Source organism: Malus sylvestris, chromosome 6, assembly GCF_916048215.2.
Source record: "Malus sylvestris chromosome 6, drMalSylv7.2, whole genome shotgun sequence".
Lineage (NCBI taxonomy): Eukaryota > Viridiplantae > Streptophyta > Magnoliopsida > Rosales > Rosaceae > Malus > Malus sylvestris.
Genome location: NC_062265.1, coordinates 3,708,489 through 3,733,126, shown reverse-complemented (window position 1 = coordinate 3,733,126; position 24,638 = coordinate 3,708,489). Strand labels below are relative to the sequence as shown.

The following is a 24,638-nucleotide window of genomic DNA, read 5'->3' as shown; positions in this document are numbered from 1 at the left end:
CTACTTACATCCTTACTACAATTTGACAAAAGAGGGTTTAATTTGTGTGTTTAGTTATTTTACGCATCAAATTTTTGGCGCCGTTGCCGGGGATTAGCAATTTTGCTAATCCCTTGGATTGTTTTTGTTTCTTTTATTTTACTTTGCTTCAGATTTTATTTTAGTTTCTGACCTATTTTGTTTCTTGTTTCTTAGGTACTAGTTTATGACTAGAAGTTCTCAAAAGGTTCGTGAGAACATCTTGGACTTTGACGACGATTTTGAGAGGAATTTGAGAAGAGCTAGAAATCAACAAGAGCCCATTCCCGAACCTGACCTTGAAAAAGAAGTCCTAGAAGAGGAGGAGGAGCCCACGGCACAAGTGGGTGAAGAGGATCAAGGCATGGCGGTGGACAACCGTACACTCAAAGAGCTCTCGGCCTTGGGATTGGATAATGCCGCACCCTTGTGCATCCAATACCCCACGGCTGCCCAAGGTAAGACGGAAGAGTTTGAATTAAAGTCAAGTTTGCTTCATCATATTCCTAAATACCATGGCTTGTCCATGGAAGATCCTAACAAACATTTGAAAGAATTTGAAGTAGTTTGCTCTAGTATGACTCCCGTCAATGTTGACGGAAGTATTTTAAAGATGAAGGCTTTTCCATTCTCTTTGATGGATAAAGCCAAGGATTGGTTATACGAGTTAGCTCCTGGCACTGTCACATCTTGGGAGAGTATGAAGAGAGCGTTCTTGGAGAAGTTCTTTCCAACTTCTCGCATCATCCTCTTACGCAAAAAGATAAGCGGAATCCAGCAAGAAGAAGGTGAGTCTTTTCCTACATATTATGAACGATTTAAATCACTTGTTGCTTCTTGTCCACAGCATCAGATGAAGGAGGAGTTGCTTTTGCAATACTTCTACGAGGGTCTCCTACCTCTAGAACGTCAAGTGCTTGATGCTTCGGCGGGGGGAGCATTGGTGGACAAAACACCCATGGCTGCCAAGATCTTGATCTCTAATCGAGCGTTGAACGCTCAACAATATGAGGGAGTAGGCCAAAGGGGACCCCCACGGCACCAAGTACATGAGGTAAGTTCAACTTCCGATCTTCATTCACAATTGGCTAATCTTACTTCTATTGTGTCTCAGATGGCCAAGGGCATGAAGATGCAAGGACCAATTGTATGTGGCGTATGTTCCATCCAAGGACATGCCTCTGAAAAGTGTCCACAGTTGATTGAAAATGGTGGATGGGAAAGCGCACATGCAATTGGGTTTCAAGGTCAAAACCAACCAAGGAACGATCCATATTCAAACACATATAATCCCGGTTGGAGAGACCACCCAAATTTCAAGTGGAGGGAGCCCCAGCAACCTCAAAACCAAGGAGGCTTTAGGCAACAACCCCCGGGGTTCTTCACCAAGCCGTACACACCCAATCAAAACCAACCACAATCTGACCCAAATGCTTCAGGTACGTCCCTAGACAATGATGCACTTCTTAAGATACTAACCAAGTTGACTCATGGGCAGGAAAAGCAAACCCAAGCAATGCAAAGCACGAACATTAGGGTAGATCAATTGGAGAAGCAAATTGGGCAGATTGCGGAGTTTGTTGGGCAGTTTAGAGAACAAGGAAAGCTTCCTAGTTCAACCATTGCGAATCCAAAAGGAGGCTTTGAAACCGCAAATGCAATCATGCTAAGGAGTGGAAAAGAAGTTGGGGCAGGTCCTACACCACCAAAATCAGGTCCCAAAGAGGATGAAACGTTGAAATCTGAAGAGGAGACACCAAGTCCACTCACGGCAAAGGTAGCACCACTTTTGCCGCAAGCACCCATGGCCCCTAAGCCATCCAATCCGTCCACCCTAGGTAAGATGAGTCCAAGTTTGGTTAATTCTAACATTATTCCACCCAATGTGCCCTTTCCTAGCAGATTTTTGCAATTCAAGAATGAAGAGGAGGAAAAAGATGTTCTAGAGACATTTAGGAAGGTTCAAGTTAACATACCTCTCTTGGATGCAATCAAGCAAATCCCGAAGTACGCCAAGTGTTTGAAGAAGCTTTGTACGACAAAGAAACGTTTTCGGGAGAAAGAAGTGGTACATGTAAGTGAGAATGTGTCTGCCATGATACAACGTAAACTACCTCCTAAATGCAAAGATCCGGGTAGTTTCACCATTCCTTGTGTCATTGGTAATACTAGGTTCAAATCTGCCATGTTAGACTTAGGTGCATCCATAAATGTTATGCCATATTCAATTTATGCATCTATGAACCTAGGCAAGTTAAAAAATGATGGTGTAATCATACAATTGGCCGATAGATCTAATGCCTATCCAAAGGGAGTTGTGGAAGATGTTTTGGTGCAGGTTAATCATTTGATCTTTCCGGCGGATTTCTATGTTCTTGAGATGGATGAATCGGATCATGCTCCTTCATTGCCCATTCTCCTTGGAAGGCCATTCATGAAAACGGCTCAAACGAAGATTGATGTGGCCAAAGGATTAGTCACTATGGCATTTGGTGGTGACATGATTAGTTTTAAAATTTCTGAATCCATTGAGACTCCTAATGTTGTTCATTCTTGTTGTGCCATTGGTAAAATTGAAAAGATAGGACCAGACCATTCAGCACCAAGCACGAAGGATGCATCAAGAACCATGCAAGAAGAGGGAATTGGAATGGAGTACAAGGACCATACAGTCACTGCCCTCAAAGTGGCCGAAAGCACCATGGGGAAGAATGTTCACCTTGCTGCCACTTCATCACATCACATAGGTAAGCCACCTAATCCAAATCCAATTCCCATTAAAGTTGATAGGTGGTTGCCTTCTTTGGTGCAGGTACCCAAGCAAATCCCCGATTGGGGGCGCATGAACATGAACCTTAGGCAACACAACGCACCCATCAACAAACATCACTATCCATTTCCGTTCAAGGATGCAATGTACAAGAACTTTGTGCGGCAGGTGGTGGGGGAGATCCCATTCCATGCCGTGGGCTCCAATGGGGTCTGATTGTGTTCTTCGTCCGGCTTCAAGACGTTAAAGAAAGCGCTACTTGGGAGGCAACCCATGCAATTCAACAAAGGAAGCCCTAGGAATCACTCCAATTCCAGATTTGCGTTCCTAAAACCCTTCACTTTGTTGCTTGTTTCTAATCTGCCCAGTTTTGTTATTTACTTGCTGTTTATGTGTTTCTTTTTGTTTAGTGTGGTTTTATGCTTGAAACATTGAGGACAATGTTTGATTTAAGTGTGGGGGTGTAACTAAGTGTTTTAGATGCAAATTCGTGGGATTTTATCACCCTTAACTTGGAGACTTGTTCCTTGCTGTTTTTAAGTGTTTTTGAGCAGTTTTGGTGTGTTTTAGTGTGTTTTGATGCAAAAATCCGAAAATCACATAAAAATTTGAAAAATTTGTTTTAAAAACCCAAAAAGAGTTGTTTTTGTGTGTTTGTTTGTGTCTTAGGGTACCTTCCAACACAATGATGAGGATTCGGTTTGTAATTACATGGCTGTTAAAGAGAGTGATTAACATGGATGAAATTACTCTTTGTTTATACTTGGTTGTGGTTATAACTTATGAATTCACATGCAATCATAAAAGAAAAAAATCAGTTTTTGTAACATGCTTGAAGGAAGGAACTCAAACTAACGCTACAACCTTGTGAGACTTGAGCCTAAACGTTTATTTGGAGAGATAAAATCTGTGCATTCTTTGTTTTCTAAGTCGTTGCATGATCTCATTATTCCTTGCTTGGTTACTATTTAGAAGGCGTTTCATCATTTAGTTCCAAATGCTAGAACTCATGCCCATTTCATTCAAAGCATGTTATTGATTTGCATAACACATATTCAAGATGAAGTTGTGCAGTGACCACCACCTTAGCCAAATGCCGTGTGCCCTATGTCATTATGTTTTGTAGGTTTTTAACCCCGTTGAGCCTTGTTAGCCTTCATTATTTGTTAACCCATGTTTTCCTCACCTAGCCTAGTTTAGGACCATCCATACCCTTGTTCTTAAAGCATAGTAAAGCATAATTCGAATTGAATTCCTTTTGATCTATGTTAGCAGAAAACAAGTGTGGGGGAAGTGTTCTCATGTGAATTAGTGTGCCATAGGCACGGCATTGAAAGAAGAAAAAAAAAGTGTGAAAAGTATGAAAGAAAAAAGTTGAAAAGTTGAGAAAAAGAGTTCCAAAGTATTGTTTGTTGAAGTGAGGGTCCAAAACAATGAATTCGGCCCTAAGGAGTTGTTTAAGTCTCCCCCTTGTGTGTTAAAGTTAATTTCTGCAATTTAAGTGAATTCTAAGTCTCAATTTCATTGCTTTGCTTACCATCACTTGAAGAACGTTTGTTTTCCCCTATCCTTTCCTTGTTAACCAACACCCCAAGCCCTATTACAACCCTTAACTTCTATCTTGAGTGTTATGTGTTTCAATTTGTGGAGTTTGAATTTGGTATGAGCATATGGTGTCACTGGTTCTCGCATCTAAGTAGTAGCATTCCATTCATGAGATCATATCTAAACATGCTTCTTAACTCTAGAAATTGCGTTCTTTGTGAAACATATATGTGAGCATTCGTTTTCATATCTACATCAATCTTCTCACATATGACTAGTGTAGGGTGTGGAGTTAGAAAATCTGAGTGAAAATAGAGTGTATATCTTGTAAGGAATTGAGGGAATTCTCTAAGGCATGTTACTACATTCAAAGCATTGTTTTAATTGATTACTTGTGAACTAGTAAGTAGTGGCTTTAATTAAGTATGTGCTTATGAGTAAAGAGAACTCAAATCTGTGGGGATAACAATCTTTAACATGTCATGTGCATTGGAAATCCCTGAGGCAAATGTTGGAAGGTTTAGGTTTTGTTTTTGGTTAGTTTGTTTCGTTTTGTTTCCTTTCTTTTGTTTGTTTTGCTCGAGGACTAGCAAAAGCTAAGTGTGGGGGAATTTGACAGGAGCATATTTATGCTACTTAATTGGCTTGTTCTCGTGCATTTAAGTTGTGTTTACTTAGCTATTTTAGTGTTTAAAGTCACTTTTGTGTGTTTTCAGGTTCTAAGGCCAAAGTGTGCAAAAAAAGAAGCAAATTGGAGCCTTTTGGAGCAAAAGGAATGGATAAATTGAAGTCTTGAAGAAAGTTGGTTTCCTAATCCAAGAAGGATTCCTAATCAACAAAGGATTCCTAATTGAAGAATGATTCCTACTCATTTGAGGATTCCTAGAAGAACAAGGATTCCTACTCCAACAAGGATTCCTACTTGAAGTAGGAAAGTTAAGCCAAGGTTTCCTATTTTGGTTGACCTTCCCTATTCCTAAATGTCCTTAATTTCCAGCCACTTTGAATACCTTTTAAGCACTTTGGGACACCAAACAAAGGCCCTAAACCACTCTAGGACCTTTGCCGCACCTTTCCCTTAATCCCCCTTCCTTGCCGTGCAAGGGATCCTCTTTCCCATCAGTTTTAGGTCACTTAGACCTTTCCCAAACCCTTGCCGCACAAGTAGACCTATTTCCCTTTAGTTTTAGGACATGTTTCCTTTCTTAAAACATGAGCCGCACCTCCCTCATCCTTTCCTCTTCCTTGCCGTGCAAGGGGGAGGGTTTCTTTCCCAAAATCTGACTTAAAACACATTCCTTTTGTGTTTTAAGTAATTGCCGCATATCCTTGCCTATTTCCTTTAAGTTTCTGATTTTATTTCCTAATTCTAGAATCCTTAGACTTAATTTCTGATTTCCTAATCAACCTAGGGTTTTAATTTCTGTTTTCCTTTAAATAAACCTCCTTGTTGCAGCCACAAAGGATTCCACACACACCCATTCACATCCATTCACGCTAGAAACCTTTCCCCTACCTTTGCCGTGCCCAACCTTCACCCAAATCCATATTTTCTGACCCCAAAACCTTCCTAGCGTGCCATACACCCATCCTAGACACCTTCCCACCATTCTCCATCATCCAAAACCCATCCAAACCATCTCCATACCTTGTTCCGCAGCAAGAAGGAAGAAGGAGTGCTCTTGAATGTGCTTGCTAGTCTATTGCAGATTGCTGGAACTTTTAGGTGTAATCTTTCTTATGTTTTCAATGTTTCAATTCAATAAACTTTGTGTTGTGAGTATGAGGAACTAAACCCCCTTAGTTGGGGGGTGATTCGAAACCATGTACATGCTTGCAATATGATTTGATTACATTCAGTTGTTATTTCATAAGTTGTGGATTCAATTCGTTCATCTACTTGATTGATAACTTATTTGTGTATGTTGATTGAGAGTGCACGCTTAGTTTTCATGCATGAATATGATGCTAGATTATGAGGGAGTTTCACCTAATAGTTACAATCCTATAATCACAAGTAGTGAAGGTCGCTTGAAAACGATCGCGTTGAATGAATTCTTGGCACGAGTTTCATGCTCATCATAGTAACGAATGCCTCGTCAACACTTATAGTTCTCATTGTGCTTCATGATTCTTGATTGTATCTTTATTGTGCTCATCACGTAAGGAACCTTTGAGGAATGCTTTGAATTGTTGTATGCGCTTTCCCATCCAATTCATTAACTTAAGGAGAACTTGAAGGTTAATTTAAGCGTATCTAATTAACTTGGTGTGTTGAGTTTCATAATTTATTGGAAGAACAACTGAAAATCGTTTTGTTTGCAAGTGTGTCATGTGTGGAGAAGAACCTCCTAACTAGCCTTTTATCCATCCTTTTTATCCGAAACGTTTTACAATCTGTTTTGTTTTAAAGTTTCTGTTTTGTTTTCAATTTTCGTCCAAAACAAATCCCCCTTTATTTTGAAGTCTTAGATTAGTTAGAAAGTGTTTTGATTTGTGTTTTTAAGTGTTTTGAGTCAAGTTATAACATACATTCGTCCAAATTTGTGTTAGTACTCAAAACTGCCCAGATTGTGCTTCTAAGGCAGTTTTGAGTGTTTATTTGCTGTTTTGGTTCCTTTGCTTTGTTTTGGTGTTTTAACTTTTAATTTTACATTCTTTGAGTCTAGTTTAGTGTTTTAAACTTTGTTTTTACATTATTGAGTTAGTTTTCAAGAGTTTAGCAATCCCTCCTAATCCCCGGTTTAGAACGATCCCTACTTACATCTTTACTACAATTTGACAAAAGAGGGTTTAATTTGTGTGTTTAGTTATTTTACGCATCATTTACTCTAACATTTGCCGGCATAAGATTGGTCAAGGTGAATCATCCATTGAATGAAAGAGAAAAGAATTATCCCGAAGATATTATTTAATAAATAATATCTTGAGATTATCTTGTAATATCCTTAATTGGATATGATTGTGATTCCTTACTTGATGAAGTTGACCTTCAATTAGGAAAACATAAAGATAAGGTTTTGTAATTAATCTCATCTTTAAGACTTCAAACTTCAAGGATATTAAACTGCACGTGGATTAAATGTGAGCCTTGCCAATTTAATAAGTGCATTCTCATCTTTTTTTTTTCTTTTTTTTTTATAAGAGTTCACATGTTAGATCTAGAATTTATTGAGTTAGTTTTTGCTCCACAATAATTGTTGTCATTAATGAAAATATAATTTGATGAGTAAAACAAAAAGAAACATGCATATGCAGGAGGCTTATAACTCAATTTATTCAGGACATTCACCCCGACACTTGAACTAGAGTTCAATTCCTCGCTTTCTAGCAAGAAATTTTCTATGGTATCCTAGAGTATGAGATACTCTTAAGTGTTTTAAGGTTTAATTTTTTTTTAATATAAAAATCAAAATATTTCTGTTGTATCACATACTCTAGAACACCTTAAAATATTTGTTCCAAATATTGCTTGTATTAAAAATCGAAAAGAAATCATCCTATATCAGAATATGTACCATGTGATTGAAGTTAGAAAAGCAACCAGGGAGATTATATTCGTTCCCCTTTACTCACTAAAGCCCACTTCTTAATTGAGTGATGCTACATTTGTCCTTTTGGTAACAACCCTTAATTATTGAGGTCAATGGATTAGAAAAATCAAGGGAGTTTTAATAAAAAGTCTGCGGTACTGTTCACTTTAACGAAAAATCACATTGTTACACTAAAAAGTCAATCATGGTACTATTCACTTTACCCTTTATTTTGTCCTCATCATTAAAATTCAAAGTTTTCAAACACTTTTCATTAGTTTTCCAAAAAATGAAATCTTCGTATGGTAACTACGACATCAGTAGGTACGTGAAGGGAACTTGCAGTTAGACGCAAGCGAGATGTCGAGTTCTTATCCAGTAGGTCTAAGAGAGCATAAATCATTCTAAAACCCCAACAACGACTATAGGTTTAGATTTAAAAACAAAAAGAACAAAAAATAAATAATAAATAGATAAATAGAATAACTATTACATATGACAACGATATGTTTGGGGAATTGTTATTATCACTTAAAAAATCTCATTCTACACTCCAAACTTTCTATATTGGGAAAGAAAAATACACTTATGAGAAGTGTAGAATGATATTTTTGGAGTGCCAATAATACTTCCCTATGTTTATTATTTATTAATGTTGATGCACAAAATCGGAGGGGCCTTGGAACAACGTAAATCCGACCGTGAATCTGCAAGAAAGTAAATAACACAAGATGTATCATGGTTCACCTTAATGTTTGGGCTACGTCCACACTGATATTGTATTTCTCTGAGATGATTGTGAGGGAAAGAGCCTCTGTAATGTGAGAGTGGGGCTTTGAGAGGGTGATAGGGCTTGCTCTGAATCTGAGAGCTTGTGGATTGTAAGGGTGAGGAGACCCTTTTATAGACTAAGGGCTCCTCCCCTTTTTACATATTTGCCCCTTCATTTATTACATAATTACATTTGAGTCCCCCGAGTATTTATACGAGGTCTAAATACGGATGCCCTAGGTATGGTATAAACAGTAGTCCCCCAAGTCTTCAGTCAAGAGAGTCTTTTGGCTGGAGACTTGAAATTCAGTCCATGTGTGGGCCGACGTAACTAGATGTCGTCTAGAACTGATACTCGATATGAGGCAGTGCCCAATCTGAAATGATGTTCAACTAGAAGTAGCACATGTTGCAAGGCTGCTCTGCTTGTGGCTTATGTTGCCTTGGTTGGCTTGGCTAGTGGCGTTTGAAGGTGAGGGAGTCCCTTTTATAGAATAAGGGTTCGCTCATCAATACATAAATATGGGCTAGAGTTGATGCTTGCGGCGAGGCAGTTGCTCAGTAGGCGGCGATGCTCTCTAATGATGGTGAGGGAGTCCCTTTTATAGAATAAGGGCTCGCTCCTCAATACATGAATAATGGGCTAGAGTTGATGCTCTCTAATGATGGTGAGGGAGTCCATTTTATAGAATAAAAGCTCGTTCCTCAATACATGAATAATGGGCTAGAGTTGATGCTATCTAATAATGGTGAGGGAGTCCATTTTATAAAATAAGGGCTCGTTCCTCAATACATGAATAATGGGCTAGAGTTTATGCTCTCTAATGATGGTGAGGGAGTCCATTTTATAAAATAAGGGCTCGCTCCTCAGTACATAAATAATGGGTTAAGTCCCCCAAGTATTTTTCATGAGGCCCAATATATGGTACATAATGTAGTCCCCCAAGTCTTCGGTTAATACAGTATGTTGGCTGGAGACTTCAAATTGAATCCATGTATGGGCCGAAGTGGCGGTTGTTCAGAGGCGGTATTTGTATACCCTGCACTGAAGCTTTGTAGGTGAAGCTTTGCAAGTGAAGCTTTTGAAGCTGGAGCTTTGTAAATAAAGCTTTTGAAGCTGGAGCTCTGTAAATGAAGCTTTCGAAGCTGATTGACATGAGTGATGCTCATGAATTGACATGAGTGGTGCTCTTGGATGTTGACATGAGTGATGCTCATGAATGTTGACATGAGTAATGCTCATGAATGTTGACATGAATGATGGTCATGAATGTTTATGTATGATTGACACGAGTGATGCTCATGAATGTTTATGTATGATTGACATGAGTGATGCTCATGTATAATTTTGGAGTACTGGAAGTACTTTTGATCACTTGGTTGGTGATAATAGCAGCAGGCTGACGAATAATTTTGGAGTACTAAGCGTACTTTTGATCACCTGGTTGGTGATAATAGCGGCAGGCTGCCGAATAATTTTAGAGTATTGGGCGTACTTTTGATCACCTAGTTGGTGATAATAGCGGCAAGGTGCCGAATAAATTTGAAGTACTGGACGTACTTTTGATCACCTGGTTTGTGATAATAGCGGGCCTGGGTCTTTTGGGCATATGGGCCTTTGCCCTCCATAAAACATTCCAACCCATTATTTTGGGCTTGCTGTTTTTTTTAATTTTTTATTACCCTCTGATGGGGTTATACAGATGTCTTCGAAAGATAAGAAAAATAAATTACATCACTCAAAAATAAATCCGACCCTCTGCTCAATGGGTCACGCCCATAATTCCCTTTTCTGCATGCCATCACCACCGTAATTATGTCTGCTTCTTTTTATCTTCTTTTACTTTCTGCTTTTGCTTTTGTTTCCCACTGCACCTTCCTCTCTGTCTCTGTCTCTACGCTGCTGTCCATTTGTAAAAAGCATCTTTAGAAGTCATCACTCATGAGCCCCGCGACCACTTTCTTTGGAGGTCATCAACCCACATGTGCTTGCCTGCCCCTGATCCATTTAATCACAGAGAATTAATGGAAAGCATCGCTGGGCAAAAGCAAAAGCATACCAATATCACTCTCCTTTTTTGTTTTTTCTTTTTCTATTCTTTAGTAACATCATGATCTTTTTCTTTTTCTATTCTGTTCCCATTTCCTTTCTCTCTGTCTCTATCTCGGCATGAATGTGAGCATACCAATATCCCTCACAATCCTCTGTCTCGGTAGGAAGGCGAGTACATCTTGATCTTCCTCAAGGGCTCGCTAGGCGACGGAATGACAAGGCCCTTCCTGGCGGAGATTCCTTTGACGGTGGCAGACGGCGTGAAGCCACTGCTAGGCCTGGCGTAGAGCATCTTCTCCAGCGCGACGGAGGACGAGGAGCAGTAAATATAAATGGTTGACCAGCATCTGCTTTAGATCACTCTACATAATACACATGCAAGCTATGCCCATACCTATGCCTTGGATCAATAGCTTCAATCAAATGCTAATAAGCCAATTTTTGTGCTTTGGCATCTTTGGATAGCCCCTTGCCCACCTTAGAAGCATTCTTGCCGACACAGTTCCAACATTTAGCCATAGATCCGTCGTGATAAAAAAACGAAATCGTGCTGCAGTTCAATCGCTTGCCACCAGTATTCTTAAACGACGACGGCGGAGTCAGCTAACCTGCGCCGTGTGCGGTAACTCCGATACACCTTCTAAACCTTCACCGCCCCAGTCGACTCCGACTCGCCCCCCGGCGCATCTGTGTCACTCGCTGGTGCCCCGTGAAGCACTTCGAGGCCAAGCATTTTGGGTCAACGCCAGACATTTCAAAGCTGTGAAAGTTGCGGGAACCGAGGTCAGGAGGGAGTAAGAAAACGGAAGATTGTCGAAGGCTGGAAGGGTTTGTGTTTGAGTTTCCACCTTCATTTTTTCGATAAGAAAGGGTCGAAATGATCGGTACGACTCCATGTTTTTGCTATGTTTGTATGCTGAGAAAAGTGAGAGCTTTGGTTTCTTGGGTTTTGCAGATCCACGATGGAGGTTGTGGTGAGATCTCAGGGTGGTGAGATGAAAAAATGAAAGAGAATCGACATAGCTTTTTGTGTCGTTCCCCACATATGGCGTCAAAAGTTAATGCACAAAATCTGAGGGGTCTTGGAACAACGTAAATTCGACCGTGAATCTGCAAGAAAATAAATAACACAAGATGTATCGTGGTTCACCACAATGTTTGGGCTACATCCATACTGATATTGTATTTCTCTGAGAGGATTGTGAGGGAGAGAGCCTCTGTAATGTGAGAGTGAGGCTTTGAGAGGGTGAGGGGGCTTGCTCTGAATCTGAGAGCTTGTGGATTGTAAGGGTGAGGAGGCCCTTTTATAGACTAAGGGCTCCTCCCCTTTTTAAATATTTTCTCCTTCCTTTATTACATAATTACATTTGAGTCCTCCGAGTATTTATACGAGGTCTAAATACGGAGGCCCTAAGTATGGTATAAACAATTAATAATTACTATATGAAAATAGCAAGAATCATCAAGTTCATTTGCGTTCATCATCCTTCCAATATGAAGGTTTAGAACACTAATGACACCAGGATCCTATCAGTCAGTACTAGTTATTCACATACGCGTAGTAGTTCGTAAGAACAACAAATATATTTACAATCTCTTAAGAAAGAGTAATTCCATGACCGCTATAGATAACTTCGCTGCTAATCCTCACGGTTTTCACATCGCAAACAATCAAGTTTTGATATCAGGAGATTGCAAATTAGAAATAGACATGAGTTCAGGGACGTACTTTTCATGTCCATCCCTATTCGCCGTAGCAACCCTATCCAACAGTGCAGGCAGAAAACTCAGGTCAAGAACCTGATCCGCTACAGGGTTAGAGATTGCGATGAGCGACTCCCTAGCCTGCTCGCCAGAAACATCCTTGCAGAGTACTTCGTTATCCATAAGGTTTCGAATATTCCTGCATTTCAAAAACCCAACATTTCTTCACAATGTTATCAAGTTGTTATCAAGTTATGACGAGTTTCGGCGAACGCCATAGTTTTTGCTATTCTTTTTCTATAACCTGTTCCACTGTGTCCAGCCAAAAACTATTCCGAAGTTATCCAGTTGTTGTACTAAACCATAAACCAAGTTTAAATGTCCATTTACATATGACATTACAGACATCACCCGTTCAGATGCACATCAAAGAAAAATGTTACAATTATCATGATTTTGGACTTTAAAACTTTCCAAATCACTGTGTAAAAAGTGGCCTAGGCGGGCCTTGACGCTAGGCGGAGGCTAGGGGCTCTAGTTAGACATAATTAAAATTAAAAACCCACCTGGCTCCTAGGTACTAGGCCTTTGCTTGCCAACTGATTACCGTTTAGTGTATTTTAGAACCTCGATACAAATCCAACTATGATAAAATGTTATATAGGAGGGATTAGAAATGCATCATATAGTTGTACAAAGACACATAGTAGGAATTTATAAATGGCTCTTTTAAGTCACGTTGCTTGTAAATGCTCATATGTAGCATGTCTAAGCCTCCTATATAATCGGTTATGATCAATTCGTTACTAATTTGACCTCAATTCCTTCAGATTTTGAAATTCTCACCCAAATATAGCTTGGAATCTGACTTTGTTTAGCAATATTTCATCACACCCCCAAAAAAGAAGAAATCATTTTCATTTGCTAGGCATAGCAGAAAAGTTATTTCTCTTTTCCAATTACGGTTAAGAATTTCATCAAAAGTTGGGGTGTGATAAAACTCAATTAATATCAAACTATGAGATATTAAGGTTCAGTTCCGAAAAATATCAAACTCAATTCCCTCGTACTGTCGAGGTTTTTTTTTTTAAAAAAAAGGTCCAGTTCCACAGTAATGAGGATTAAATTGTCACCGATTATAAACAAATTTGGACGTCAATTTGGTATCTCTTTTTCCTAATACGGATTATTTACTCTAATTCTTTAATTTTGCCCCCAATTTGTTCCCGTTTTAGGGTTTCAAAATCAATCCCAATTCAATCTGACTCTCACCCTCTCCGACTCACTGCCATTTTTCCCTTTTATTTATGACCCAAAGCCTCGCGGTCAAGGTATAAAATATCGATGATATCAGAAATATCAGTAGTTCAAAAACACGGAAATTGTAAGAAAAACTTAGAAATTTTTATTGAAACTTTGCAGGATGTTTATTTAGTTAATTATCTATTAGTTTATCACAAAAAATTGGAAGGAAATGGATTGCATGATAGATACAACTGATTTAAGTTGATTATATAGCGAGCTGACAAACATTGTGCGTGTAGAAAATATTTAGCAATTAATGAAAGAAGTTTAAACACACCATAATCATTTATATATAATGAATTAGTACAATATTTTACACTATATATATTGCATGGTAAGATACATAAGTGACTTAGCAAGGTCTAAAATATCGATGATATCGGAAATATCGGTAGTTTAAAAAAATATTAATAGTCCAAAAACGTGAAAATTTCTATAAAAATTTCAGGATATTATAGATATTTTAGATCATACTCGCGGCCGGCCCCTCGTGCTGTTGATGTAATTGTGCGACCACCGAGCGACCTAATCTGTGGGTGTGCGTCCCCTTTTCACGCATACGTTATTGGCTAACTGTGCGCGCGTCACGCGTGGCTGCCCGCCCAATAAAGTCACTCGTCAGCTGTCTCTCTCTCTCTCTCTCTCCCCATTTACTTTACGTGTTCTTTTGACTATTTATCACAAATTTATTTCATTTTGTTTCAAACTTCAAACCTTCATACTTCAAAGTGATTTTTCTTTCTTTTTTTTTCTTTTCAAAAAGTGGGATAATTTGTTACAAATCACGGTTATCCATCTATTTGGAATCCGAAGAGGCTATAAGGAATTTTACTCTGTCCGTGGCCACAGTCGTGCAGACTCACTAGCTTGAAGCATCAAACTCGGAATTTCTCACATTTTTGTTTATTAGGGAACTTCAAAGTAATTTTTCAATCTACTAGAACTATATTTAAGTAACGTTATAATTTTATTTAAATTTAAATTTAAATTCTATTTTTTATTAATACAAATTATAAAAATTAAATGTAACTATTATATCGTTTACTTTTGCTATTATAACATATAAAAATATACATCATGTGATTCGTATTCATGATATCCATAATAAATCCTCCCAATTCAAGACTTTGGAACTTTTTGTTTGGTGTGACATTTGTCATGTTGATTTACTTAATATTTTCAGTACAACCTGTACTATTATTGATGCAATGATATTAGGGGGTGGGGAGTTGAACTGAGTCGCACGATAAGTAACACTAATTTATAATCAACTCATCATTCATGAGTAGGTATGTTGACAACAATAGTTGTTTTCTATTGTTACATTAGAGGGAAATGAGTTGGAAAAATACCTAAGTCATGCTCTAACTCTGACACTCCAACTCATACATTTGCATATGAGTTAGGGTTCTCAATGATTTTTTTTTTCTGATTTCTGATTGGACTGTTGCCCTTTTTCTACCTTTTATCTAATTGGTCCTCCTTAACCAATTAATTAACTTTAAATAACCAACTTCAAACGTTTGTAATTATACCGTTATAATTCGGACTCGCAAACGGCTTAAGCCTATGTGTTTGTATCAACGAGTACTACTTAAATACACCAAAAGAATAAGCCATACGTTCCTCTAGACGATGGTCAACATAAATCAAAATCCTTGCCTCTAGGCATTTTCGTCAACTCCCTCGATTAAAATAAATTTAAAAAAATTGAATTTTAGGAACGGGTTGTCACATCGACACCCTTCACCAAATTGAACTTGGATCGAGATCACCTTTGGTGGCAGCTTGGTCGATTGACAATGACTTCTTGGACATCACCATTAACATTTAGGCAATCAACATCCTCACAACCTTAATCTTGGAGAGCTTATTCGGTGCTTCCCTAGTGGTCTGGTGATGCAAAGAACGGCAAGGTTTGTCTTGAGATAATGAGGTTATAACCGAGGTGCGTCTATTGTTGGTTGAAAACTATTTCCACACCCCCTCTTAGGTCTTGGTTAAGCTTATGCCTTTGAGAATTTATGGAAGGGATCCCTTAGGCCCTACTATAAGAAAAAAAAATCATAGTGCAAAAAGATATTTAGACAACTTGCCACGTGAAGCAAGTCTGCACAGGTATTTTTACAAAACAAGGCAAGTTTGCCCAGGTATTTTTCAGGATCACTTGCCACGTGAAGCTTCTCATGGTCCAATTTTATTCAAGATCAAGCATCGACGGCCCTTGAAGAAATCACAAGTCCAATTCAAGATCAAGTGTCCACCACCCTTGAATCAAATTCCGCTCTAGATAAAAGGAGTAAATTTAGACTTTTGATGCAAGTCTAAGAGAAAGCCTTTCAGCCCAATTCAAGAACAAACCTGTGGAAAATTAACAAGAAGTAGAACACCTCTTTCGACAACTCTTTTTGCTAAGAGACTAAAGCAGAATGATCAACGATCAGCCTAAATGATTTGAAATTAGGGAGAGATACTCATCAAGGGGAGCATCCAAAACAGATCAAGATTTTAACCCGTCAATCAAAGACTTGTGGTCATCCAAGGGGGAGTGTTGTGAATAATATGTGGATGACCCACATGAATAGTTGTTACTATTTATGCACAGTATTTTCACTATTCATTTGTAGAAAATTTTGTAAAATGAATAGTGCTGCTACAGTAACTTTTTCTATAAAATGAAAGCATGTGAAGGAAGGAAGAGAAGTGAGAGACTCACGGAAGATGAAGAGAGAAAAGAGAGGAAGATGAAGAAAGAAAAGAGAGGAAGATGAGAGGAGATAATAGAGAGAGTTATATTTGTACTCTTATTATTTCAGATTATAATGAAAGCATCACTACTGTCCCTAGGATGTACTCTAGTCATACTGACTGTAGAGGAACCTCGTAAATTTTGTGTCTTGTTTATTTATTCCACTGCACACACCATCGATTTTACAACAAATACTAATATTTTACAAGAAGGGTATGTTCAAGGATTGGAGGACCAAGTTGTATCCGCAGAAACATTGGAAAATCGAAAATCCCAAATACGACAAAGTGATGACATATAAAAACAAAGGGGCCAGCCTCACTTTTCCATTGTAATCTTCCACTAACTAGCTCTTATCCACGGGATGAGGACTTAAAACATATTTTACAAAGGAAAGCAAGTCTGCCCAGGTATTTTTCAGGTTATATAGATGATGATGGAAGCTTCTTAACTTTTGCAAGGCAATTGTCTTTGGGTCTTGGATGGGGTAAATAACTCACTCCAATTGCCGGATTGAGACGTTCAAGCCTGCATTCAACATTCAACAAGTTGAAGGTCAGAGGCCATCTATTATTTGTAACTTTACATATTAATTAGTTAATTAATAAACAAAAAATTAGTGATGAAACTACTACAACATTTTATAATTTGAAATGTCCGAGGTCATCTGTACGACAATTGGTTTAAACTAGATACGATGAACTTGAAATTTATATTCTTTCAGATAAATAATTACAATGTAAAATATCACTTGTATTGAAAAAATTTAATAACAATTATTAAAAAAATTAGTAACAATTAAAATTCTTGGATTTGGAATCTCACCTTCCAAATATACCATTGCATTGGATTTGGAAACACTTTTATTAGAAAATACATTGATATTTGGTTTTAAACCTTCCGTCCTTCTTAGAAAAACACACTTCAAGTACTTCCTAAAGAATCTCCAAGAAATTAACGCATCGGTATTTCTTCTTAGACATGAGAAAACTCATCCCCTTGTAAGTTTTATTTATGAGTAATCCATCTTTTACCTTCAAGTCGGATATATATATTTTTTCATTTCTTCATTTAATATACCTTGAATATGGTGAGTTATCTCATTCTAGACACCAAACCAACCCTCTATGTTGAACCTAGATTTCAATCGGTATCGGATTTGACAGGAGGGATTGAAATCCCACATTTTAAATCCAAAATCCAAACAGAAGTAGTCATGACTTTGTAGCTATTTGTTTGAAAGAAAATTATGAAGCACAAATGGAGATTAAGCAAAGGGACTCACTCATAATTAAGGAGAAAATAGTGAAGAAAGATAGTAATTTCAAGCTTGGTCAAATCACTTCCAGGGCATAGCCTACTTCCTATTCCAAAGGGAATGAAACTCCGTGCCTTGGCATTACTTCCCTACAAAAGCAAACCACAACTTGACTTTGTTAAAAGACAATTTGCTCAGCAATATCGATTTTTTAGTATACTTTGGTGTTTTTAACTGTAGATCTTTGGTCATTGATAGAAGGCACGAATGTCATACCCTATTACAAATTAAATTGAATTAGGTGCATTATCTTGCTTACATTCCATCTTGAGGGGTTAAACTTCTTTGGATCTGGATAATATTCTGGGTTCAAATGGACACCTCTATACCACATCATTACTTTCCAGCCCCTTGGTATTGTGTAACCTTCAAGACACAACATGTTCAGCAGGTTTAACAGATTAAGCAAGGATTGGGTAAGTAGCGAAGTTAATTTACCAGAGACTTTGACATCAGTAGCAGCCTCTCGGTAGCTATACAATGAGACGTTAACAATGCGCAGAGTTTCATCGATTACCTTACCTCAGAAGGAATCATAACTTGTTAGTTGTTACTTAGATTATATTAGCAAAATGATGGTTGAAGAGTTGAAATTAGCCACAGAAAACATACCTTGGAAAGATATTCCATCTGTTTAGTTCCTTTAAAGTTCAATCCTTCTTCTGGTGATGCCGTCTTCAGAATCTCCAGTTGTTCTGCCTGAAACATAGTAACATCCAGTCAATTGGGTTCTTAATATTTCGAGAGAAACTCATCTTCGATTGAACTATGGTCCTTGGTAGGAAGAATGTGGCCACCAAAAGTAGCTGGAGACAAACATATTATCACAATTCCTCTACAAGTTTACCAAAAAACAAAAGGAGACTGAAATAGAATGCACCCACCTTGGCTTTTTGGTAGTATTCTGGATTTTCATGTAAGAAGAGAGTAGCCCACAAAGTGGCATGGGCTGTAGATTCATGACCAGCGTTTAAGTACATGAGGACTATGTCTATAATCTCTTCATCATCTAATTTGTTACCATTTTCGTCTTCGGTTTCCATTAACATATCTGTCAAATCTGTTCTTTCCCTTGATATCTGAGCTTCGTTTCTTGCCCGCCTTCCGTCTAAAATACCTTGAATAATCTTAACCATCCTTCTTCTAGCCTGATTCATGTAAGAATATCATTGTCGAGATTCAAGTCTAAGAAATGATATCATAGAAAGAAATAGATAAAGCAAACTCAAGTTGGTTACAACAGCACACTCCCCCCTCTGCACCCATGTTTGAATCCCTCTACTTGTAGTTTAGATTATATTAGAATATCTCTTTGATTCTCGAATCAGAAAGAAGAAGAAAAAAAGGAACTGAAGCAAAGAAAGTTATCAAGTATTATCTGACCTTGAGGGCTTTATGAAAAGCAAAGCCAGGAAGGTTAATGGCCATGGCCCTTAGACCATGATTCATAATAGCATATTCCTTTTCCATGGTTTCTAACGGTGTACCAACCTCACAACTCAAGAAAATGAACATGATTATTCTGAATGTGATCTTCCTAATCTCAGTCAAGAACTCAACGGGCTTCTCCGCTTCCGCTAATTCATCCAATGAACTGACTATGACATCCTTTATATACTCATGGTACATAGACAGTGCCTTGTGACCACTGATTGGGGCGGCTGTCAGCTTGCGAAGGCGCTTGTGTTCCTCTCCAGATAGGCTCATAAATGATTTCCTTCCCATTAATTCCGACGTTGATTTTGGCCAACCGGTCTTGAATTGTAAACTATCCATCAGCACCTGCTTGCACGTTTCAGCTGTTGTTACAATTATGGTTGGCTTTCCAAACAAACAGGCTTTGTAAATTCCAGTGCTGCCAAACCTATTAGTCAACACAAAACTCATTAGAATGCATGTACGTTCGAATTCTGATCACACTGTTTGCGGGTTAGAGACAAACCTTTTGACATGATTGGAGATGAACGACTCCGGATGATCCGATTTTAGAGCCTTGATGAACGACAGGGTGTTGCCAATGAAAGGCCAGCCCAGGTCACCCGGAGGTAGAGTGTGCTTGTTTTCACCCAATTTTCTCACGAACAGCCATTCGTTTGCTTTCTTTAGGATCAAAAGTAGAGCACCAAATCCACCAACTGAAGCTGTGAAAACAAAACCCCAGAAACCCAAAAACTCCATTTTTCACCTTTTTCTTGGATTTTTCATTTTACTGTTTTCTCTTAAATAGAAAATTTTGGACTTGTGCTTTAGTTTTGCTTCTTCTATTTGGCATTATGTTTCACAAGATACCAAGCATCTCTCAAACGGAATCTTTGTGGCTAGTAACTGTTGTCATTAATGACAAAATAATTTGATGAATAAAAGGCTTGTAGCTTAGTTTGTTAGTAGCATTTAACTCTGCATTCAATTTAGAGTTCAATACCTCCTTTCTTGATAGAGATCTTCTATGGTACTCTAGAGAATGAGATACTCTGAGTGTTCTAAGCGTTAGATCTTTTTTATTTTTTATTTTTTTAATATTCTTTTGGTTTTCATAAATAATCCGGTGCTAATTTAATACGGAATGACACCAAATACCGGATAATATTAAATAGTACTATCCAGCGTGTTATCCAGCATGCCAAACACGTGTTTTAAGGTTTAATTTTTTTAATATAAAAATCAAAACATATTTTTTTTTTATAAAAAATATAAAAATCAAAATATTTCTGTTGTATCGCATACTCTAGAACACCTTAAAATATTTGTTCCAAATATTGCTTGTATTAAAAATCGAAAAGAAATCATCCTATATGAGAATATGTACCATGTGATTGAGGATAGAAAAGCAACCAGGGAGATTATATTCATTCCCCTTCACTCACTAAACCCCACTTCTTAATTGAGTGATACTACATTTGTCCTTTTGGCAACAACCCTTAATTATTGAGGTCAATGAATTAGAAAAATCAAGGGAGTTTTAATGAAAAGCCTGTTATACTGTTTACTTTAACGAAAAATCATATTTTTACACTAAAAAGTCAATCCTGGTACTATTCACTTTACCTTTTATTTTGTCTTTATCATTAAAAATCAAAGTTTTGAAGTCATTTTCATTAGTTTTTCAAAAAATGAAATCTTCGTATGATAACTACAACATCAGTAGGTACGTGAAAGGAACTTGCAGTTAGACGCAGGCGAGATGTCGAGTTCTTATCCATTAGGTCTAAGAGAGCATAAATCATTCTAAAAACCCGACATCGACTATCGATTTAGATTTAAAAACAAAAAGAACAAAAATAAATAAATAAATAGAGTAACTATTACATATGACAACGATATGTTTAGGGAATTGTTATTAGCACTTCAAAAATCTCATTCTACACTCCAAACTTTCTATATTGAGAAAGGAAAATACACTTGTCAGGAGTGTAGAATGAGATTTTTGGAGTGCCAATAATACTTCCTTATGTTTATTATTTATTAATAATTAATATACGAAAATAGCAAGATGTTTTGGACTTGTGCTGTAGTTTTGCTTCTTCTATTTGGCATTATGTTTCACAAGATACCAAGCATCTCTCAACGGAATCTTTGTTGCTAGTAATTGTTGTCATTAATGACAAAATAATTTGATGAATAAAAGGCTTGTAGCTCAGTTTGTTAATAGCATTTAACTCTGAACTCGATTTACAGTTCAATATCTCCTTTCTTGATAGAGATCTTCTATGGTACCCTAGAGAATGAGATACTCTGAGTGTTCTAAGCGTTAGATCTTTTTTTTTTTAATATTCTTTTGGTTTCCATCATGTCTTGTTTGCTGATGTCTCGACCTGGACGCAATCTTCTTAATCTGCATGCTATAATTGCTATTCAATGGAGGTTGAATTGTCTATCTGCACCTCAGCTACTACGACCTGAGTGAAAGAATTCTTCTTCAACTCCTTCAGAATTTGCATTGTGCATCGTTGAATTTGCATTGTGCATCGTTAGGAAAGCGGCCTCATCAAACTTGATTTCTCCAATTCCTTATCTTGCAATGGGAGTCGGATCTTATGGTACTCGATTGATGTCACCGCTCTAATATTCACGAGCCACGATAGCCCTAGAATACTGTTATGGGGAGATGGATCGCTGGAGATCATGAAGGTTTGCGGTGAGACAATCGAAGGGGTACTCATATCGAGTACGATTGTGCTGCCGATAGTTGACGTGAGCCGTTGAATCCGGTCAGGACCTCCGTCCTGCTGGCTAGGCCAATGCTGCTGCTGACTGGGCTTCTCCTCCTGGCTAGGCTGCTTCTGCTAGATTTGGCTCCACCTATTGTCTGTGCTAGCTCTCCTAAGTCAATACCTCTAAAAAAAGAAAGAGTTTAGGGCTTGATTGTGTAACAAAAGCTTACCATAATATTTGGTTGAGAACAAGATATTTATAGAGCATAGGTCGATCACATGTGCAGGGTTTACCCTAACATATGCCGGCATCACATTGATATGAACGAGCCCTTATTCTATAAAAGTGACTCCCTCACCTTCAACGCCACAAGCCAAGCCAACCAAGGCAACATAAGCCACAAGCCGAGCAGCCTCGCAACATGTGCTACTTAAGCATCATTTCTCTTTGAGCACCACCTCATATCAAGTATCAATTCAAGATGACATCTAGTTAGTTCGGCCCACACATGGACTGAATTTAAAGTCACCAGCCAAAAGACTCTCTTGACTGAAGACTTGGTGGACTACTATTTATACCATACTTAGGGCCTCCGTATTTAGATCTCGTATAAATCTTGGGGGACTTAAATGTAATTATGTAATAAAGGAAGGGGCAAATATGTAATAAGTGAGGAGCCCTTATTCTATAAAAGGACCTCTCACCCTCACAATTAGGGGAAGCCTGCTCACCCCCAGAAGCCATTTCTTAAGCCCTCTCATCCCCTCAAAGCTCTCACTCTCATATTCAGAGCTCTCTCTCCCTCAGAAATACAATATCAGTGTGGACGTAGCCCAAACCTTGGGATGAACCACGATACATCTTGTGTTATTTACTTTCTTGTAGATTCATGGTCGGATTTACGTTGTTCCAAGACCCCTCTGGTTTTGTGCATCAACAAAGTTGACCTTCAATTAGGAAAGCATAAAGATAAGAATTTGTAATTAATCCCATCTTTAAGACTTCAAACTTCAAGGATGTTAAACTACATGTGGATTAAATGTGAGTCTTGCCAATTTAATAAGTGCATTCTCATATTTTTTTTTTTTTTTAAGAGTTCACATGTTAGTTCTAGAATTTATTGAACTAGTTTTTGCTCCACAATAGTTGTTGTCATTAATGAAAATATAACTTGATGAGTAAAACAAAAAGAATCATGCGTATGCAAGAGGACATTCACCCTGACACTTGAACTAGAGTTCAATTCCTCGCTTTCTAGAAAGAAAATTTCTATGTTATCCTAGAGTATGAGATACTCTCAAGTGTTTTAAGCTTTAATATTTTTTAATATAAAAATCAAAACATTGTTTTTTTATAAAAAAATTTAAAAATCAAAATATTTCTATTATATCACATACTCTAGAACACCTTAAAATATTTGTTCCAAATATTGCCTGTATTAAAAATCGAAAAGAAATCATCCTATATCAGAATATGTACCATGTGATTGAGGTTAGAAAAGCAACCTGGGAGATTATATTTGTTCCCCTTTACTCACTAAACCCCACTTCTTAATTGAGTGATGCTACATTTGTCCTTTGGTAACAACCCTTAATTATTGAGGTCAATGGATTAGAAGAATCAAGATTGTTTTAATGAAAAGTCTGTTGTACTGTTCATTTTAACGAATAACCACATTTTTAAAAAGTCAATCCTGGTACTATTCACTTTACCCTTTATTTTGTCCTTATCATTAAAACTCAAAGTTTTCAAGTCCTTTTCATTAGTTTTCCAAAAAATGAAATCTTCGTATGGTAACTACGACATCAATAGGTACGTGAAAGGAACTTGCAGTTAGACACAGGCGAGATGTCGAGTTCTTATCCAGTAGGTCTAAGAGAGCATAAATCATTCTAAAAACCCGACAGTGACTATCGGTTTAGATTTAAAAACAAAAAGAACAAAAATAAATAAATAAATAAATAGAATAACTATTACATATGACAACAATATGTTTAGGGAATTGTTTTTAGCATTTCAAAAATCTCATTTTACACTGTAAACTTTCTATATTGGAAAAGAAAAATACACTTGTGAGGAGTGTAGAATGAGATTTTTGGAGTGCCAATAATACTTCATTATGTTTATTATTTATTAATAATTATTGTTTGTACCATACTTAGGGCCTTCGTATTTAGATCTCATATAAATACTCGGGGGACTCAAATGTAATTATGTAATAAATTGAGGGGAAAATATGTAAAAAGGGGAAGAGCCCTTATTCTATAAAAGGGCCTCCTCACCCTCACAAACCTCATGCCCGCTCACCCTCACAAAGCCCTAGCATCCCCTCAAAGCTCTCACTCTCATATTCAGAGCTCTCTGTCCCTCAGAAATACAATATCAGTGTGGACGTAGCCCAAACCTTGGGGTGAACCACGATACATCTTATGTTATTTACTTTCTTGCAGATTCACGGTCGGATTTACGTTGTTCCAAGACCCCTCCATTTTTTGCATCAACATTTGGCGCCGTCTGTGGGAATCGATACAAAAAGTTACGTCGGTTCTCTTTCATTTTTTCACCTCCACCGTGAATCTGCAAAATCTGCAAAAACCCAAAAAACCCAAAACTTTCCCAGAAAAACCCCCACGGTTCTCCATTTTCATATGCCTAACAACAACAAAAACATCAATCCATCTGAATGTCCTCTCTCTCTCTTTCTCTCCCTCGATTTTCGT

General features: G+C 37.7%; 1 protein-coding gene across 1 annotated transcript; it reads right to left on the bottom strand.

Annotated features, from left to right (window-relative positions):
• Nucleotides 1-16,576: 16,576 nt before the first annotated feature.
• LOC126626515 (ent-kaurenoic acid oxidase 2-like) lies at nt 16,577-20,038 on the bottom strand. The gene is made up of 8 exons (XM_050295869.1): nt 19,709-20,038; nt 19,150-19,630; nt 18,651-18,914; nt 18,379-18,465; nt 18,205-18,283; nt 18,026-18,132; nt 17,734-17,855; nt 16,577-16,976 (listed from the first exon to the last, which is right to left on the bottom strand). Exons 1-8 carry the CDS (start codon nt 19,942-19,944, stop codon nt 16,871-16,873), a joined length of 1,482 nt encoding a protein of 493 aa, XP_050151826.1. The 5' UTR covers nt 19,945-20,038; the 3' UTR covers nt 16,577-16,870.
• Nucleotides 20,039-24,638: the final 4,600 nt, after the last annotated feature.

Coding starts and splice junctions, on each gene's coding strand:
- LOC126626515 (XM_050295869.1), bottom strand. CDS start 19,944: ATGGAGTTTTTGGGTTTCTGGGGTTTTGTTTTCACAGCTTCAGTTGGT. Junction 18,466..18,650: donor AATACTACCAAAAAGCCAAG/GTGGGTGCATTC, acceptor ACTATGTTTCAG/GCAGAACAACTGGAGATTCT. Junction 18,133..18,204: donor TACTGATGTCAAAGTCTCTG/GTAAATTAACTT, acceptor TGTGTCTTGAAG/GTTACACAATACCAAGGGGC.